Genomic DNA, 20,942 nt, shown 5'->3' with positions numbered 1-20,942 from the left:
TATCTTATTTATTCAACACACTTAAATGTAATGACCACTGAAAACAAAATTCAATTGCAAGAAAGTGAAAGGCACGAAAAGAAAAACAGTAACATTTAATGATTGAATTACAAGTGAAATTTAAGACGCAAAAAGAAATATTAAAAGGGTAAAGGCTGCTGCGCAACGCGCATAAAGATAAGCGATGCGTATTCACATATGTACGGCGTTCTGTACTGAAGCTAGCTGGAGGAACATTTGAAAACACAATTCTACACAAACTAATAGTGAGCGATCTGATGTTTTTGTATGACAGATATGCAGCGATTCACTGTACGAAAAAGTCTCAAAAGTGTCCCCCAAACTTCTTGCTCCATCGCCCCCATATTGCCACCTTTTTGTTCTTTCGCCCCTGCGTCGCCCCTTTTTGTTCCATTGCCCCCCTGAAAAACAAAATCACCCCCTGGGGGCAATTTTGCCCAGGTTAAGAACCACTGCCCTATACCATTTCAGACAAATGGCTGTCCAGTCTTTTCTTAAAAACTTCCAGTGTTGGGGCATTCACCGCTCCTGGAGGCAGGTTGTTCCACTGGTTAATTGTTCTAACTGTCAGGAAGTTTCTCCTTAATTCTAGGTTGCTTCTCTCCTTGATTAGTTTCCACCCATTGGTTCTTGTCCTGCCTTCAGGCGCTTTGGAGAATAGCTTGACTCCCTCTTCTTTGTGGCAGCCCCTGAGATATTGGAACACTACTATCATGTCCCCCCTCGTCCTTCTCTTCATTAAACTAGGCATACCCAATTCCAGCAGCCATTCCTTATATGTTTTAGCCTCCAATCCCCTAATCATCTCTGTACTCTTTCTAGAGTCTCAACATCTTTTTTACATCGTGGTGACCAAAACTGGATGCAATATTCCAAGTGTGGCCTTACCAAGGCATTGTAATGTGGTATTAATACTTCGCGTGATCTTGATTCTATCCCTCTGTTAATGCAGCCTAGCACTGTGTTGGCTTTTCAGTTAACATATCCTCTATCTGTTAGCACAGATTTTAAAATAAGTAAATCCACCTATTTGGGACTTGCTCCAAACTGCTAAAATCAGCAACGCATCTGAACTGTAGAGATGATAAAACTCTCGAGTTTGTATTGTCTCATTTTAATCAAAAGTTTCTAAATGTGCTTCTAAAGTATGTCCAGTATTATAAGTATAATTTTATTGATTTAAGAATTTAATAGATCTTTTAAGCCTGGTTACTATAACATCAAATTTCATTATACATATTTACACTAAGATGTAAAATGAAGTAGCTTGGTAATAATATGCACTGTAGGACAGTTTCCATAATATAGAAACATACAAGGATTGCCTTTCTAAAAAACTACTTTGCTTGTTTAATTAATATATCTTTACTATAATTCAACTGTTTCAATGTTTGATTTTATTTTCTTTTTCCTTCTCAGCTCTCCGTGAATTCCCTGATGACATCTTTACGAATGAAGATCGGAGGCATGGAGCAGTAATTTTGCATGCTTTCTGTGTGAGTTATTACTTGCCTACATGCATATTATGTTGGCTGCTTTAACAGAGATGAAACAGCAACAGGTCAAATTAATATTGCCTATTCATAGCTTAAGTGCCTTAAAATGATTAAAAGTTCTAGTTTTCAGTAGGAAAAGTGAAGACCTAAAACTGAAATAATTGTTCCCATCAAAGCTCTGATTCATAGGATACCACAAAAAAGCAAATACTGCAAGTTTAAAAAGCTGATCTGCCCACTTGAATTGAACTAGCATCTACTGTATTCTGGCTACAAGGATAATTCAAAGTTTCAGGGTTGAATTCCAGAGAGAATATTGAACTTTGTATCATATGTCTTTTCTCTCATTTCCTGGAAAAAATAGTAAATTAATTGCTTATTTGAACATACTTTCTCTCTGTGTCTCTCCTCGCTCCCCTCAATAAACAAAGATCCAGCTCAGTGTCCTCCATGTGCCTGGATTGATGGTAAAGGTCAATTTGCTGATTACTAATTGCTTTCAGCTTGAGTCTCACACACAAGAGCCAAGAAGCTAAGACAACAAAATGAAAGAAAGGCAATAGAGTTCTATAAAATCCAATTTTGTTCCAGGTTCCCCACCACATCAACTACTTAGAAGCCCATTGTTTCCTCAGCTAACCAGCTATTGGAATTGTTGCTGAAAATGGAGACACCAAGCTATCTCCATTTTCTGCAACATTTCTATTATATTCAGTGAATTTCTTATCTATTAATATGATAATCTTATGATCTATAAGGGTCGCCTTATCGAGAGATGGGCAGCATATAAATTTAATAGATGATGATGATAATGATGATGATGATAATAATTAACAGAGAGGCACCTGCTACATAACAATTATTGATAAGAAAAACAAAATGTCTGGATAGTAGACATGGTAGTACCTGCAGACAGCAAAAGAAGACCTGTAAATAAAAATAGAACAACTGTGGCAAAAGGAAGCAAAAGTAGTACCAATAATAATTGGCATCTTGGATGCAATTCCAAAACAACTGGAGCACCACTTAAACATCACCAGCATTGACAAATTCACCATGAACAACTTTGCTTGGAACAACTGACATCCTGTGAAGATACCTTTTAAGACCATCAAACATCTGCCTATCTCAGGTCCTTTGGAAGGACTTGATAGATGAACAAAAATGCCCAATCCTATCTGAACATCTGTATGACAAACCATAATTAATAATCCAAATTTTTAATAGTGATTTATGAATGGATTCTTAAAATTGCTTAACTTTAGGTCAGGTGGACAATCCTGTGATGATCAAATGATAATATCCAACCAAAACGATAAGCCGTCACACCAGTCAAAGTTTATGTCTTTTAGTCTTGCCCTCTACAACAGGCAAACTTCAGGAAATTGGGGTGTTCAGGGGTAGTAATGGTGATGGTGGTAAGTGAGTAACATACATAAAAAGGAACAGGGCTTTGATCACATAGACACCAACTTGACTTTTTTTGACAACCACCCCATCCCCCTCCTCCTGATATCCTGGGCTGTAGACGAACTCTGCTCTCAGCCAAGTTACCCAGCTTTTTCAAGGCCTGGCTTCGCTGAAGGCTCAGTGGAGTGTTGCAGGCCTGAATAGAGACATCCCGCAGCAGAATTTTACCCTGTCAATACTCCCCCCTTTTGAACATGGATCAGGGCATTTTTAAGTTAATGACTCAGGAAAACAACAAGCAGTGTGGTTTGTCAATAACCATTTTAATAGAATAAATTCAAAGAAAATTATAGTACCTGAAAATTCTCTTTGCAGGATTGCATAATATTTATTAGTCAACTTATTTATGCTTATTTTAGTTCAGCAATCACAAAATACTTCCTGGGCACAAGAAATTGAAGTGGCTAGTTCTTTATGAAATCATTAGATTTTGTGATGATTAAGCTTATTAATTTAAGATGGGAGACAATAAAAAAATAATACTATATTCAAAACAAGAAGGCATCCATTATATAGTTTACATCTAGTAGAAAGATAACCTTTCAAGACAAAATTAATAAAGAATCAATTTGCCATAGTGTGACATATTAGGTAACAAATGTCTAAAATGTGCTTGAAGAATAAAGAAGTTTAAAAACAGAAAATAGTTGGTCCACTCATCTCAGTGTGATCTATGTTAATTTGCAGCTTTGAATAAAACACTCAGATCGGTTTCTTTTTTATGTTATTGGGATGCAAATGTTACTTTGTTTCTGATCTTTGGTTAAAATAAATTGGAACAATTGATTGGTTGATTGATTGATTGACTGATTGACTTAGAGCTGCTATCTAGGATTTTGCTCTTACTCTTTTTGCAGATGACATGCCAGGGATCACTCAGCTTTTTTAGCCAATGTCTGCTGTAACACTGAATTGTGGTCCTTTCTCTTCCAATGCAAACATAAATGAATAGCCACACATATCTCTTTCATCCTAGATCTGCTTATCGAAAAACTAATCCATATACCAGAATAAATTATAGACTTGCATGCACATTTTGTTCTGACTTTTTATCTAAATTAAAATCAGCTTTGAAATGCAATAGGAACTAATGAGCTTTTTTGTGAAATGTGTTTCTTTTGAGTCACGGAGAAAATTATAAGAATTTAATTTGTAACTAATAGGCAATTAATTATTATTTGCTTATCTCAACTATCCTTATTAGTTTATGTATTTTTCATTCTGCTTAAAAGATATGTTTGCAGAGTGTCTGTTCTTGCTCTTGAATGTCCACATTAGCATTTATGTAACCATGAAGTACTATTATAAAACAGAAAACAAAATTAAAATCAGCATATAAAAAGCAACTGTGAAAACACCCTAGAAAATGAACCTTGGCAGCACTTGAATTGACTTAAAATCAAACTGCTTGGGCTTTGTTTTGTGGTGATGTCATCAATTATTATCCTCCTTGTCAGGAGTTTGATGTCTTAAATCAGGATTTTAATGGCTTTAGGCTAGGACAATATGGTGAGGTACCATAAATGGTGTATACAGAACTTTGACACTGAGGAGAATCATGATGCATATAGCATTGAATGGCACTACTCATGAAACATTTTGTTTCTGGAATCCAACTTACCAATTTGCCTGATCAATAAGCCAGTGTTTCCCATTCCATAGCTTTTAATACAGCTGCTCATACTCCTGCTTTGATCTAGATATTTGTCTATGCAGGTCTGGCCAGATCCATTTTGATAGCTATGCCAAGTCCTGGGTCAAAAACCTCAAACATAAATACAACAGTTTAAGAGGAATCCCTTTGTTTCTGTCAGGACTCCTGCACTGAAGAGGGAGTTCAAGACTCCACACCCCAGTTACCTTTGCCCAAAGTACTGTATTTTCTCAATATCTTTTCGGTCTATTCTTGACTTTTATCTTGAGTTGGTAACTGAGAGAAAGATATGACCTGCTCAGAAGATGGATTCATTTAGTTGAAAACTTTTTAAATTGTGATTCCTTGTTTGTGATGTGAGTGACTAGCCTATCTTTACTTTCATAAAAATGCAAGTGTCCACACTTTGCTGTTGATTAGCTTTCCCTGTGTCATTAGGTGATTTGTGCTGTGCGCCAGTTGAAGCCTTTCCTGGATCAGGACTCCCTGCGCTAAGTCGTTCAGTCCTTGGTCATCTTATGATTGGATTATTGTAATGCGCTCTACATGGGGCTACCCTTGAAGAGCATTTGGAAGCTACAGCTGGTGAAGAGTGCAGTGGTGTGGGCACTTTGGGGGCCCCAAGAATGGCCCCTGTAGCACCACTGCTCCATGAGCGACATTGGTTACTGGTCTGCTTCTGGGTACAATCCGAGGTGCTGGTAATCACCTTTAAATCCCTTCATGGCATGGGTCCAGGTTATTTGAGGGACCATCTCACCTGACTGGGGTTGGCCTGTACCACTCATGCCGGCCGAGGAGGCATGCTGTGGGTCCTGTCAGCCCAAGTATTCCGGCTGATGGGGTCCAGGAAGAGGTTCTTCTCTGCTGTTGTTCCTGCCCTCTGGAACATCTTGCCCCAACCCTCCTATCTTTGTGTAAGGGCCTAAAGACGTGGCTCTGCCAGTCGGCTTAGGGCCCCAGTGGAGATGGTTGATCGAGTAACAAAGATTCCCACCTTCCCCCATTCCACCCCCACTTTCCCCACATATCCTTAGATTTTAATATTTGGTTTAATTTATTCAGTTAATTTAGATCTATTTTTTATGTTTGTAAGCTACCCAGAGTTATCTTATGGTAAGGTGGGTGGCCAATGCATTAAATGAATAAATGAATGAATGAATGAACGAACGAATGAATGAAGAAGTACATTTATGACATTCAACAAAGCAATTCAAAATTACATATTGTATGAGAGTTGTATTCATTCATGCAGCTTTTAGCTTACTGTGTCATATCCAAACCCTTTATTGCCACAAAGTAGAAACAGTCTGATGTGATGTGTTCCAGAAAAGATTTAATGATAATAATTGTTTGTTTGTTTTTGCATTAATGTGAATTGCATTTTTAACATTGTCTCCGTGACAACAGAATGAGTGACAAAGATACCAGTCTTCCTACTATGAGTGAATTGAAAAGTCATCATAATGTGACTGCAAACATTATCAAATTTGTAAAGTGGTAAGAATTGAATGATGAGCTTGTTCTATTTCAGCCTTCTGAGGTTCTGAATAAAGAAAGCAAAATTCCATGCTGGGTCTCAATGTGTGATATAGTGTGAAATAGTTTTAGCCTTCCTAAATTACCGGTAATAGGGTAATGGTGGGTAGTCTTTTGTGGATGAATGGCCACATTGGAGACAAATGTATAGCTATATTTTAAAAGTAGGCATGGCCAAGAAAACGGCACATATTACAAAGGGTAGAAAGCATGTCTAGAGCAAAAAGAATAATTTTATCAATAGATCATTATTAATGCATTAATAAAATATTCTGCCTCCAATAAAGCCCAGCTGAACATTTCAAGATGTCTGGGGAAAAAAATTAGCAGACAGGATAGCACAATCTCTTGAATATGATTGCTTTTCTTTATTAAGATAAATTATTCTGACCTAGTTCTCTCTCTTTTATCTGTTAACTTTTGTTTACTGTAGCAAATGCTTGAATGTTTTTCATCTGTCATCTTTCTTTTTGTGAAGCAAATTTTAACTGAACTGTTTCTGAATGGTTTGCCTCCAAAATTCCCCAATAACAGATCACCCACTTGTGCTACTCATAGGGAAGAGCAACAGGACTGACTATTTTGCTCTTTGTTCATCCAAGTCCACTCTGAGGCCCCAGGGACAGATAGGTCTTTATATGATCACCTCTGTTAGCTCCAGAAATTACTAGCTCCATCCCTGTCCTACCAGACACTTTCTTCTAATTAATCTAACACCATATAACAGTTTTTATGGATTTAGGATTTGAACCTAGGGAAAGAATCCAACCCTAGATTTAACTTCATTGAAACCTCCAGTTGGAATCCAGTTTAGTCTCTCAAGTTATAAAACCCATTCACCAAATACACATTTGTACAAATCAATAGACCTTTTTCTTCTAATACTTAAACATATGCAGTAAAAAGGAAACTGCTGTTGCAGGTCTTGCTACATTTGATAGTATTTTCCCCCATGGAAGTGGAGTCAGAAGCAAACCTTTCATGAGTTATAGTGATGTGACAACCTTAGGTAGCAAGTTTGATGCTATTAAGAATAGTAGAAAGAAACCAATATTACCAGTATATAGCTGTAAATCATTGATATATTCTACATAAGTTTTACTGAGGCAAATGGCAGGTGGAAATAGTCCTTAGAGAAAGGACTAATAACAGTTTGGTATTGTTTGGCTTATGGCGAGAATGCCTTGGGCCTCTATTTGGATGAGTTTCAATAATAGAATTGCTCTCTCTGGTCCCAATATTATCTCATCCTTACTAATTTGATTGAGGGTCTTTTCTGGGCATGCATATTCTGGGTTTTTACAGCTTTACTGGCTTTTAATATTGTAAGCTGCCTAGAGTCTAATGGACTTGGGCTGCTCCCTAAATCTCATTAATGCAGTGGTTCTCAACCTTTTTAATGCCGCGACCCCCCAACTGGTCGTAAGTCGAGGACTACTCAACCAGTCGTAAGTCGAGGACTACTCAACTGGTGCAGCACCGTTTGCAGAATGGGACTTTTGGCGGGCTCAGCAGGGCAGAGACAGCCTGGACAATTCCTATTGGCTTTTGAAACCCAATAGAATTAAACTCTATTCAAGAGAGTCTATTCTATTGGCTTTCAAAAGCCAATAGAATAAAAGGGAGTAGCACAGCTAAGGAAACGGGGGGGGGGGAAATGGCGGACTGCGTTGTGGCGACCCCTGTGAAATGGTCGTTTGACCCCAAATGGGGTCCTGACCCACAGGTTGAGAACCACTGCATTAATGTATATATTGGGGGGGGAGTGGGGAGGGCATCTAGATAGATGAGGGATGAATATCTAAACATCTAAGGGTCAAATCAGTTTTCATTATTTGTCTCTCTCTTTATTTGATAGCCTAAGAGTCAGAGATAGGGGACAGTATAGTTACTATGATTTCTGACAATCTACTAGAAATGCCTTCTCCACTGTTAATTTAAAGATACTAATTTGGGGATTCCTTCAGAAGAGAATGGAAAGAGCATACTATCCTTTCAATTACCATCCAATCAAAATGGCTGTCCCCAAAAAGATTTGATGGCCAGAATTATGAATTCTGTATCAAATTATTATGACAATCAGTCTATGCTTCAGTAACCACTAGACTGAGGCTCAGCAGTGTTCCCTTATTGCCTCCTAATCTATCTACTATCTTTTCCTTTTTTAAATAATTTAATTACTTTTAAAATAACAGAAAAAGGGAACAGAAAAGCATTGTCCTTATTACATTTCCAGCAAAATGCTGTCCTAGATCAAGAGTCCCCAACCCCCGGTCCATGGACTGGCACTGGGCTGCGGCATGCCAGAAACCCAGACACACAAATAAGCGAAGCCCCATCTGTGGGATGCAGGCAGCACACAAAACCACATTCCTGCCGGTCCATGGAAAAAACTCTCTTCACAAAACTGGTCCCTGGTGCCCAAAAGGTTGGGGGCTGTTATCCTAGACAATCCTTTTCTATACAGATGTAATGTTGTATAAACCATAGTCTAAGGTCCAGTGGTACTCTTCTTATAGAAATTAAAACATTCTTCTATGGTCTAAGCCAAGCATGTCAAACTGCCGGCCCGCAGGTCGGATGCATCATACTGAAGCCGCACCCATCCCATTGCCGGCAATGGGGAAAAAGTCATGATATGTCGCGCAATGTCACATGATGGCGCAAGTTTGACATGCCTGGTCTAAGCAATATAGGAACCTCTAATTCTGTATTCTACTCATCTCTTTAACATCTGCATATCAAATTGATTTATTGATAACAAATACCTATAGAAACAAATAGTATGCTTCAAAAATGTGTTTGGTTCACCGCAGAAACTGAAAATGCTGCTGGTCCAAATAATGTTGTTAACCAATGTTTTAGCCTGGAGGAACGTTATCCATGGGGTCGCAATGGGTCAGACACGACTTCGCAACTAACAACAACAATTGCAACTGAGTTGCATCTGATAGGCTATATTTATCTGTTAACACAGTATACGTAAAAAATTTATATTCATTGTCTATTATTGACTACAGAATCAATATCCCTGCTTCCATCCAATATTTCCATATTGTCATCTTTTTTCCAATCCAACATTAAAAATTATGAAAAAAGGCAGTAATATGGAAACATTGGATGAAAATAGGGATATTGACTCAGCATAGGAATTTAGGATTTATCATAGTCAATTTAGCATAGGAAAAAAGATTGAATCCATTTTTATTAGGCGTTACATTTCATAGCTTTATAACTGTAGCTCCGAATTTGAAAAATGGAACCCTCCTTTGTTATTTGGTGATTGCTTTTTCTGTAAAGCTATTCTTGGAATCAAAGAACCCCATTAAAATATATGAACAAAGAGTACTGTATAGTTTTTGAAAAAAAATCCAGATATTTGAACAGGAATTGTTCTCAGAATATAAATTAATCTGGAAATAATATTCATTTTGAGAGCACTCATCTTTCCTCAAAGAGTGAGGTTTAACGACTCCCATCTATCTATATCTGAAGAAACCTTTTACTATATTCAGTGGTGGGATTCAGCTGGTTCGCACCACTTCGGCAGAACCGGTAGCTAATTTTTTGTTGCCCAGGCCCAGAATGGACTTCTGGAAGCGGCATCCACACAGAGAACCAGTTGTTCACATATTTGAATCCCACCTCTGACTATATTACCTGTTACTAATTGTGTTATGTCTTTCAGTAAACACATACCTAAACATTTAACAAATTTGGTACAAGTATGAAATTAAAATTCCTTAAATGAATGGTAACCAAATTTCCATCTATTTGCATCAGTTCTGATTTAGATCAGTTAATAGAATATCCTGCTATTTTACTAAAAGCATCTATTATTTGCCTCAATACAGAAATTACAGAGTGAGGTTTAGAAATAAACACAAGAATGTCATTTGCAAATAAAAGCAGTTTATGTTCAACTGAATTATGTATTACTCTATAAATCTCCCCGTGTTGTCTAATAGCACAAGCCAAGTGTTCTACACAAATGTCAAAAAGCAAGGGTGAAAGTGGATATTCTTGTGTAGTTCCTCTAAATAATGGGAAAGTAGCAGAAAACATACCATTAATCTTTATTTTAAATGTGGGCAACTCATATAATATCTTCATTCATTTTTTTGATTTTCAAACAAAATTCAAACCTAACACAGCAAACATGTATTTCTTATATGTTTTGTCAAAAGCTTTTCCTGTGTCTAATGATAAGATTAAAAATTGGTCTTCATTTTTATTCAAGTCTCTTAAATCTGCATTTAACCTAATATTGTTTGCTGCTTGCCTGTTTTTTTTTTAAATAAATACTGCTTGATCATTCTTATTAACAAACAGTAGCACTTGCTGTAATCTGTGTGCCAGTATCACTATTAAGAACTTTGTAGCAACATTAATTGGTGTGATTGCATGTCATCTTTATCTGATTCTGGTTCAATTGCAACATTAGCTTGATAAATATTGAGAATATTCTTCCGATAACATCCTTTCTCACAAATATTATCATACAATTGATAAGGTTTTGGTACCAAAAGATCTATAAATGTTTTATACCACTCTGTAGGGAATACATCAAATCCTGGCACTTGCCATATCACAGAAAACAGAATTCATGTTAACGTGTTTTAAACAGAGATAATGGGAGAACAGGGAAAGACCTAGTAAGGTTTTGGCTAATTGTTTAAGGAAAAAGAAAGATAGGACAATGATTCCAATTAAAAGAGATGAAATATATAAAATTTCATAGGATATAAATGGTTAATTTTTAAAATTCTATTCAGAACCATATAGCAAACCAGAGCTTACACTGGATGAAGACATCAAGAGCTACCATTTTTAGACCGTACACAAAAACCAACTTTTATTTGCCCACTTTCTGAAGTAGAGTTTTTAAAATTTACTATTTTCTTTACCATGTATTCATACGTTTGGTAATAAATAAAAGTCTCATACATTGGTCAAAGGTTTACTTACCTTAATAAAAGTCTTTGAATATTTATCTTGACATTTATGGTACAGACAACTTTTACATTCAAAGAATTATGGACACAGAGTAGGGGTGTTTATTTTATGCAGGTGTAACAATAACAAAATAACATAGTTGGAAGGGACCTTGGAGGTCTTCTAGTCTGACTCCCTGCTTAAGCAGGAAATCCTATATCTTTCACAGAAGATTGGATACAAAATGTCCAATTCCTAATTTCAGAAAATTTGGGGGAAATGAAAAATCAAATGTAAGGAATCAATATATACTTCCTGAAGCTGTTGTAAAGGAAAATATATGGAGGGCATATTTAATGAATTGCTTGATCTCAAGACAGGGATGCCTAAAATTGAAGTGTAGGCTTGGAGGCAGATGATCAGTTACTGGCTTAAGAAGCACAGATTTGTTTTCTTTATCTCTAAAAAATGATAACTTATCAATCTGGAAAGTATCTGTTGAACAGAAGGTAATATTATAATCAACTTTCTGTATTTTATTATATTTTTTTAGTGTAAACAGGTAAAACAGGGTTTTCTTTGATGGCTAAATTACTATACAGGCAGTCCTCAACTCATGACTGGTTACTTAGTGATGTTTGAAGTTATGATGGTCTCCAGTAAAGCTACTTACAACCCAGATTCAAGTTTCTGATGTGGTCATAGCATTTTCGGTGCTCAGCAACCAGGCTGCATTTATGACCATTTGCGATGTCCCAGGCTCACTTGAATATGATTTACATTTTTGCTGTAAACTCACGTTTACTTTTGGTTTCTGGAAAAAAACACCCCATCCGAAACAATGAATTTACACAACAATCATGGTGCTGCATTATGATTGCTGCGTAATGATCTTCTCCTTCATTGGTACTGCTGTCTTTGCGTAATGATCTTTACAATATGGTTGTAAAATCAGTCACTTGTGTGATGACCTGCTTAACAATCATACTACTTACAGCTGAAATTGTTGCTTAATTATGGTCATAAATTGAGGACCGTATTTGAAATATTAGGAAAAAAAATACATAACTCTGGAAAAAATAGGAAAGAGGGTGCTGCAAAATTCCATTAGAAATCTGCTGTTTTTTAAAAAAATATTTGCCTTTTCCAGATTTGAGAGAAAAAAATAGGGTAGTCATAATGCTTTCTAACCTGCACTTCTGTAGATTAGATATTCTAATCCAGTGATGGCGAACCTTTTAGAGACCGAGTGCCCAAACTGCAACCCAAAACCCACGTATGTATCGTCGAGTGCCGGGTGGGTGTGGCCCATTGGATGGGTGTGGCCCATTGGGTAGGCGTGGCTGCGGTGGTAACAGCAGACTGGGTGGGACTAAAAAGTTCAATCAATTCCAACTTTGCAAGATCTTTTTTTTTCCCGCAAGAAGTTGAAATTGACTGATTGATTGAACCTTTTTTTTTTTTGCACACGGCGGCAGAGGCCTAAAGCAAAAAGGTTTTATAAAACCCAGTTGAAGGCCTAGCACTGGGGCGACGGTGTGCGTGCCCACAGAGAGGGCTCTGAATGCCGCCTCTGGCACCTGTGCCACAGGTTCGCTACCACTGTTCTAATCCTTTTAGCTGAGTTCACTTGACCACACTTATCTGGAAATTGAAACCATACAATATTTCCTACAGTGCTTTCCATCAGGAGCATTGTAAGAGTTATGGTTTGCTCCTCTTATGCTAATATCTTTACAGAATGGGTGGTTTTAATCTTTTTTCAGATATGAAACATTCAGTTGTCTGCATGGTAGCAAAATAGAGCATAGCTGCAGTGAAAACATTACAAGTATTGCTTTATTGATGTTCCTGGGTTGTTGTTTTTTGTCATTTTTGATCATCATTAACTGTAAAAAAAAACATTCGATATGCATGTATTTGTGTGTATTTGTATGTGGGGTGTGCATGTTAAAAATTAAAAAGATTGGTATAGTTGGACCATACACTTTTATTAATGCTAAACATTAAGCCCATAATGAAAAGTGATTCAAAGTTTTTGTATGTATTGTAAAAATAAAAAGAATGTTTATATACATTCTTTTAAAACAGCAGGAAAGCATAGGCCCAATCAATTCCAAATCATTCAAACTTTCTCAAGGATGAAAGAAATTATTGTCTCCCAGTAAGGCACTATCTTGATGTGGTTGTGGGTTGTGTGCCCTGAGGAAGATGAGGGTTATACCAGATGTTCAACCATACCAGACAGGTTTTATCAGAGTGTCTCTCCCATAAACAATATGGTGAGATATAATTTATAGAAAGTTATACCGAATCGGTCAGCTCCTGGGTCAACAAAGACCATGCTAAATGTTATATGTCTACCAAATAGACATCTGGTGACAACGAAGCTAACTGAGCATCTAGAAAAGTGCAAAAACAATAAAATAAGATTGTATTTTTTAATGCTTGTTACAAAGAAACAGCTAATACAAGTTTTAAAAGATGCCAATACTATAATATTAGATATAAGCTCACTGCAAGAAATAAACTAACTAATGTATAGCATGGCTGCAGTTATCACTAGATAACCTGGATGCAAAATCAACAAACAAGAAAAGAACCCAAACAGTGCACCACCAAAATGGAAGATAAGATTGGACAATAAATCAGCATGCTAAGATCAGATGGAAGCAGGCTAGAACAGATGAAATAAAAGAAGCTGAAGAGCAAGAAGATCAAAGACTACCAGATCGAGAAATATCACCTAGGAACAAGGGAGCACTAGAAATAATAAAGTAGCAAATAACAGCTACAGTCAAGAAGATTAACAGATTCGAGCTTAAATTACACAAAAGGAATAATCTCAAATTTCAGTTGAATCAGAAACATTTCTACCAATCAAAGGAGAGACAGCAATGAACCAGTCAGTGACAAAGAAGAAACAGTGAACACCTTGGTGCAACTATGGGACAACCCAAAGAAATACAATAATGCAGCTTAAATAAAGGAGTTAGATAAGAATAAAAAAGGAGCTGAAATGAAGAACTTGTAATATCAGAAATGGTGGAGAAAAGGGCTAGGACGATCAAGAATTGGTCAACACCAGATGTAGATGAACTGCATGGTTTTTGGTTGAAACATCTGCTTGGTTGACACCCACTTGTTGCCAAACAGTTTAATAAGAGACCGCAAGAGGGTGTAATCAGTGGTGGGATTCAGCCGGTTCGCACCACTTCGGCAGAACCAGTAGCTAATTTTTTTGTTGCCCAGGCCTAAAATGAACTTCCGGAAGTGGCATCCACACAGAGAACCGGTTGTTCACATATATGAAACCCACCACTGGGTGTAATTGAAGATTGGTTAACATCTGGCAAAGTGATAATGAAAGATCCAACAAAAGGCAACTTCAGGCCAATTACTTGCTTACCAACCAGTTTCATATTGCTAAATGGTGTTTTAGATGATGCAGTCTGACAGCAACTAGTTGAAAACAAGCCCTTTCCATCCAGCAGAGGAACAAAAAATCAGCTCCTAACTGACAAAATTATTTTGGAAAATTGCAAGAGAAAGACACAGGTGACTGTAGCTTGGATTGATTACTTGAAAGCATTTGACTCCCTGCCACAGGATTAGATAATAAAGTGCCTAGAAATAATAGGAATCAGTAGGAATATCAGAAACTTTGTGCAAAGATAAATGGTATTATGTTACAATAAATTTCCACAATCTTACAATCCTCTTTTCATTTCCTCCAGTTTAATATGTGTATTAGTAATGGCACCTTAAAGTCAATCAATGCTGTTATACAAATTAGAAAATGATTACTTGTTTCTAGCTCCAGTAGTAATTAAGCAGGAGAAACATTTGCAGGAAATACTGAAGCCAGTCCCAGTCAATTATACCAGTGGTTCTTAACCTTTTTGAACGAATTGCCCCGTTGAGCCAATGAGGAGGTTGTCATCACCCCCCTCCCCCAACATAACCTCTCAATCACAACATAGGAAATAATTCTTCAATTTATGCAAACACTTGTTTTGTTTTCTTTAAAATTGTCATCAGGACATATGATGCAAATAATTTATTTCCAGTCTTTTTCCCATATCTCAACTGTGTGAAAAATTTTGGTGCCACCCGTCACTTTATTCCCAAACTTCGTGATACATGTATTTCATTATTATCTTATTTATTCAAGACACTTAAATGTAATGACCATTGAAAACAAAATTCAACTGCAAGAAAGTGAAATGCCCGAAAAGAAAAACAGTAACATTTAATGATTGAATTACAAGTGAAATTTAAGATGCAAAAAGAAATATAAAAAGGGCATAAGAACAAACCTCAATGCAGGAACTAAGAATTTCAAGATGAAAACTCTGAAACTAAATTAAGATTCGAGGAAAGTATATATAGTCACGCACACTGTAAAAAGGATTAAAAAGTCACAAAGAAAATATAATATCGAACTAGAGTGCATGCTAAAAAAGTACAATACAAAGAGACACACAAAACAGCATGCGATGTTTCAAAAGAAGCACTCCCCCCTCCATCACTGCCCATTCTGGCCAATGGTGAGCCACTGTATGGGTAGAGCAGGGTAAGCAACCCAAAACACTCATAGAGCCACTTGGACCCGTTTCCCACCGAAAACAAAACACTGGGAGCCACAAAACCCTTTTGACATCTAAAATGAACATAACACTGCATATATCCTTTTTTACCTTTATTCTATATATCTCTTCAGTGTTATCTTCATTTTAGATGCCAAAAGGGTCTCTCTCTCTCTCTCTCTCAATCTCTCTCTCTCTCTCTCCCTCCCTCTCCCTCTCCCTCTCTCCCTCCCTCCCTCTGTCTCTCTCCCTCCCTCCCTCTTCTGCCCTTGGTCTGCCAGTCCTCTTCCCCCACTTGGTGTGTGTGTCTGAGAGAGAGAGGGGGGGGAGAGAGAGGCACTTGCGCTTCCTCTCTCTCTTTCCTCTCTTTCTTTTTCTCTTTCCCCTCTCCCTCTCTCTTTCTCTCTTTCCTCTCCCTCCCTCCCCCTTTTTTCTCCAGGTGAGGAGAAAGAGAGAGAGAGAGAAAATGAAAGGCAGAAGGCACCGAAGGGGTGGGGGGGCAGGAGGCAGCAGAAGACCCCGTCACTGCTGGAGGCACCCAGCTTTGCTGCCCGCCGGGTCTGCAGGGACGCCCCGGCTCACGGTCACATTGGCAGGCCGTCCCATGTGCCGCTGGTGTCCCTGAGCTCAAGTCGGGGCCACGGGGCATCTGCAGAATGCCCCGCCCATCGACTGCATCGCCAAGCCTCCCCTCGCCCCACCAGCGTCCCCGGGCTTAACTCACAGGGCATCTGCAGAACACCCCCATCAGCTGCTGGAGGAGCTGGGGCCACTCCGCAACGCACGACGCTCCCGGCCATCCACGACCCACCAGCATCGCCCAGGGAGTGATGCCCCCGCTGGCAGCCAGGACTGCCACCCGGGGGGCAACAGGAGGAAGAAGGGGAGGAGGTGGAGGGCAAAGAAGCTGGCACTGGACTCCAGGAGGAGGCGCTCCCGCGGGTCTGGTTGGAAAATGCCTCCCCCTCCCTTTCTCTCCCCCCCATCTTCTACTCACCTCTCAAAGCAGCCAGGACTCTGGCACACCTTCCCGGCCAGCTGGGCCAACAGTCCCATGGCTGGGGATCACAGGGGCAGCTCTCCCTCAGGGCCGCGGCTTGCAGGAAGGCTGGCCTGCTAGACTGAGGCTCTGGTGGGCTTCTCCCAGCAGGGATCCTGGGGATCCCCTGCGCGGTTCCCCGGCCACATGCACTTGGTACGGGGCCAGCCAGGGAAATGGACTTCCTGGCTGCGCTTGTCCAGGAGGCGGGGCATCCGGGCTCAGGGCCAACCAGAAGCCCTGTGAGGGGGCAAATCCACATCAGAGAGAGAGTGAGAGAGAGAAGCACAAGTGCCTCTCTCTCTCTATCTCTCTCTCCAAATGGCGGAGGAGGCTCGGAGCCACAGGGGCAGGCTCAAAAATGTCCCCAAAACGTCTTGCTCCATTGCCCCCATATCGCCCCCTTTTCGTTCCTTTGCCCCCACGTCGCCCCTTTTCATTCCATCGCCCCCCTGAAAAATGAAATCGCCCCCTGGGGGGCGATATCGCCCAGGTTAAGAACCACTGAATTATACCATCATCTTGACTAGAAATTCTTGAAATTGGACTGTGTTAATTGGGCATGAAGACACTTCTCCACTTTAATTTGTATTAGTGAATAAGATACTCAGACAACATATTTTAGTTGAATAATTATTATTGAATTCTGTTTTTTAAAAAAAACTTTATAAAAAAAGACACTTCTCCAAGTGGCTTATCTTCTGTCACGCCATTTATTACCCTACAAAAAAAAAGATAATTAATCTAGGGAGACCCTTTTATTTAGATGTGATTGTTTTAATAAAAACTAAAAGTGGTTCCAACTGTTTGGGAATTGAAATAAAATAGATTTCTATAAAATTACCTTTCTTCATTGTTACCTATCCTATGGAAATGTGATCATTAATTGGCATCTCCAGAAAAGAAACTGGTCATAATACAGTCTCTCACAGGTAAGTGCACAGAGGCTCTTTGCATATGACCTGACCGTGTGCTATGCATTACAAAGAATATCTTTGCATGTGCTTTAGCATTTTCCCTCATAGCATAAGACTCTCCTGTTCCTGTGTATGAGGTGTGATTCTGGATTAGCCTGCATAAGATGCTTGAGTGACTTGAAGGTTCTCTTGTGCTTGTACAAAGCTCTACACAAAGGAATGGGATATGTGGAATTAATATTCCACTGAAATGAATTCAGGAATTATTGTGCAGGAAAAAGCTTTGTGTATGCATCAGAATTTATTTGCATGGAACTAATAGGCCAGAGCATGTGAGTTGATATTAACTCAGCATTTAGTATAATCAGCATTTGACTTGTAATGCTTGTACTGAATCTGTCTAGGCATGGGCAGAAATGCTATTGGAATTGAATAGCAATATTGTTTATTTATATGAAAATCATTTGAAATTAGAATAAAAATGTAAAAGCAACAAGGAGCACATAGAAAAATATAAGCATATAAAAGATATATAAATATAGAACAAATAAAAATGAATAAGAGAACCATTTACGTGGGACTTCCGGTGGTTAAAGCGGTGGAGATGGCGGCTACTTTGTAGCCGTCCTCCTGAGAAGGTGTCAGATCCGCGGAGCACAGCGTTTACCAGCTGGCCCGCGGCTCGCAATCCCCTTCCCGGGCGAAGGGAAGGGGTAGAGATCGCATGAATAGAGGTAGAACCTCTTAACTCTCCCTGGATTTTTATTTTTAGGGGGGTAGAAAGAGGGTTCCCTCGGAGTTCATTGCCTTCTCCGCCTCTCAGCTGTCTTTGTTTCTTCGGAAACAAAGCGAGACGCCGCTACCATCTCCGTACTTAAAGAAACCGTGAGTAATCTTAAACCGGACAGAACTGTTTAAAGGATTTTATTTATAGTTTAGCTTTATTTTATTTTTTTTAGTTTATTTAGTTTATTTAGTATCTGCTGATTTTTTTTTATTTTTTTGAGCTTTCTCTTTTTTTTCGGGCGGAAAAGTGAGAGTGAAAGTAAAATGGCGTTTTGAAAGTTTTTTTTCCTTTAAAAGACGGATCGGCTGAATTGTTGTTTAATACTGCTTTTTTTTTTACTTTTTTTACTTTTTTATTCTTGGGGACTTTTAGATTGATCTTATTTTATTTTATTTTATCTTATTTTTAATTTTTTTTTGGATTACTTATTTTTATCGGTATTTTTAAGAAGAAAGGAAGATAAATTAAAATGGCTTCAAAACGACAACCAGCTACTGCAGCTTCTAAAGTAACTTCTTCTCCTGCTACTTCTACTGTGCAACAACAACTTAAAATAATACCCTCAGTGCAGCAACCTAAATCCACTCCACCTTCACCTCCCCCATCTGGCACATCAGCACAAGACATTAAAGAAATAATGGTAAGTGCTGTCTCACAGTTTAGGGAGGAAATGAAACAACTTTTGGACCAGAATAAATCTGAAACTAAGGAGGAAATGAAGAAAGAGATGAAGGAGCTTTTAGAACAGAATAATGCTATTTTGAGGGATGATATACTTCTAGCTCTATCTGGAATGGCCTCAGTGGTTGTGAAGCTGGACTCCAGAGTAGAGGAAATTGAAGAAACAGTTGAACTTTTGGATTATAAATTTCAAGATATGGAGAAAAAAGTGGAGACTTCACAAGATGATATTCTTATGTTCCAGTATAGACAGATGGAATATGCTTTGAGAATAAGGGGTCTGAAAGAAGATAAAACTCAAGATTTGATGGAAATGGTGATTAATGACTTGGCTGTTATTTTGAATATTGATAAAGAAGAGTTACGTGGGGATGTGGAAAGAATTTATAGAGTTAATTCTTGGATTGCAAAACAGAGGAATTTGCCTAGAGATGTGGTGATATATTTTGCTAAGAAGTCTTTGCGAAATCAGATTCTACAAACTTTTTATAATAAAAGATTTCAGATTGCTGCCCAAGATATTATTATTTTAAAGGAAATTCCACCTAAAATTTTAAGAAGCAGAAAAGATTTTGCTTTTTTAGTAAATGAACTTAAAGCAAGACAAATGCCATTTAGATGGGAGATTCCGATGGGCATTGTTTTGAGCCATGCGGGGACACGTTATAGACTTAATACAGTTGCTAAAGCTAAGGAATTTTATAAAACGGTCCTGGGAGCAGGCTCTCCTTTGCCCATGATGCATAAAGTCTTGAGTGACAAAGAGATGGAACAGAAATCTGAAGGTACAGGGATGATGACTGCTGGACAGGTGGTATGGATGTCTCAACCAGAGGTTAAAGAACAGAGAATGACCCGTGCAGCACATAAACGTAAAGAAAAAGAACAACAGAAAAAAGAAAAAGAAAAAGAAATTGAAGAATCTACTCAGCAAATTGCTTCAGTGCCGGTGGGAGGAGCAAGACCCAAAAGCTCTGCTACATATTCATCAGCAGCAGAATTTGAGCGGATCTTCTCCAGGCTGAAGGCCAAGGGAGATGGCAAAGCTCCTGTCTTGGAATGTTAATGGATTAAACATTCCTCAAAAGAGAAAAAAAATTTACCACTATTTGAAACAACATAACAATGATATTATTTGCTTGCAAGAAACTCATATTACAGCTAAAGATCAAAAATATTTAAATAATCCTCGCTTGGGATCTCATTTTGTATCTCCCGCCCCTGGGAAGAAAGGGGGTGTGGTAATCTATGTTAAACAGAATTTATCTGCTACCTTGTTAGAATCAGATCCTTACGGAAGATATGTTATGCTTGAACTTGGTTTATATGGCAAGAAAATTCTTATTGTGGGGTTGTATGCACCAAACCAGCAACAGGAGCAATTTTATAGGTTACTACATCAGAAAATAACTTTGTTGGACTATAGATCTGTGATTTTAATGGGAGACTGGAATGGTGTCTTAGATATACAAATGGACAAAAAAGGCTCTTCTACCTTTTTTAAACAGGCTAAATTACCTAAAGCCTTTTTTGATATGAAAGAAGATTGGGAATTGAGAGACTATTGGCGTGAACGTAATCAAGAAGAAAAGGATTTTACGTTTTTCTCAGATAGACACCAATCTTTCTCAAGAATTGATTTCTTTTTGATCACAACAGATTTATACAACAGGGTGAAGAATGTAAAAATTTTTCCTAGGACATTGTCCGATCATAGTCCAGTTTGGATGGAACTGTTTGTAGAGAAGGAAGATAGGAGATCCTGGAGGGTAAATGAGAATTTATTTAAACAAGAAAAAAATGTTCATAAATTA

General features: G+C 38.3%; 1 protein-coding gene across 2 annotated transcripts in view; it reads left to right on the top strand.

Moving 5' to 3' along the window:
• SLC24A3 (solute carrier family 24 member 3) overlaps nucleotides 1–20,942 on the top strand; it is a 182,507-nt gene that overhangs the window by 106,229 nt on the left and 55,336 nt on the right. For both annotated transcript variants that reach the window (XM_039325992.1, XM_039325993.1), the window contains exon 3: nucleotides 1,441–1,517. In XM_039325992.1, coding sequence (XP_039181926.1) covers nucleotides 1,441–1,517 — 77 coding nt within the window. The remainder of the gene's footprint in view (nucleotides 1–1,440; nucleotides 1,518–20,942) is intronic.

The sequence above is a fragment of the Crotalus tigris genome, unplaced genomic scaffold, assembly GCF_016545835.1.
Source record: "Crotalus tigris isolate CLP2741 ecotype Arizona unplaced genomic scaffold, ASM1654583v1 scf7180000024339.11422700, whole genome shotgun sequence".
NCBI lineage: Eukaryota > Metazoa > Chordata > Lepidosauria > Squamata > Viperidae > Crotalus > Crotalus tigris.
The sequence above is the reverse complement of the archived record's forward strand: the minus strand, read 5'-3'. Positions and strand labels throughout refer to the sequence as shown.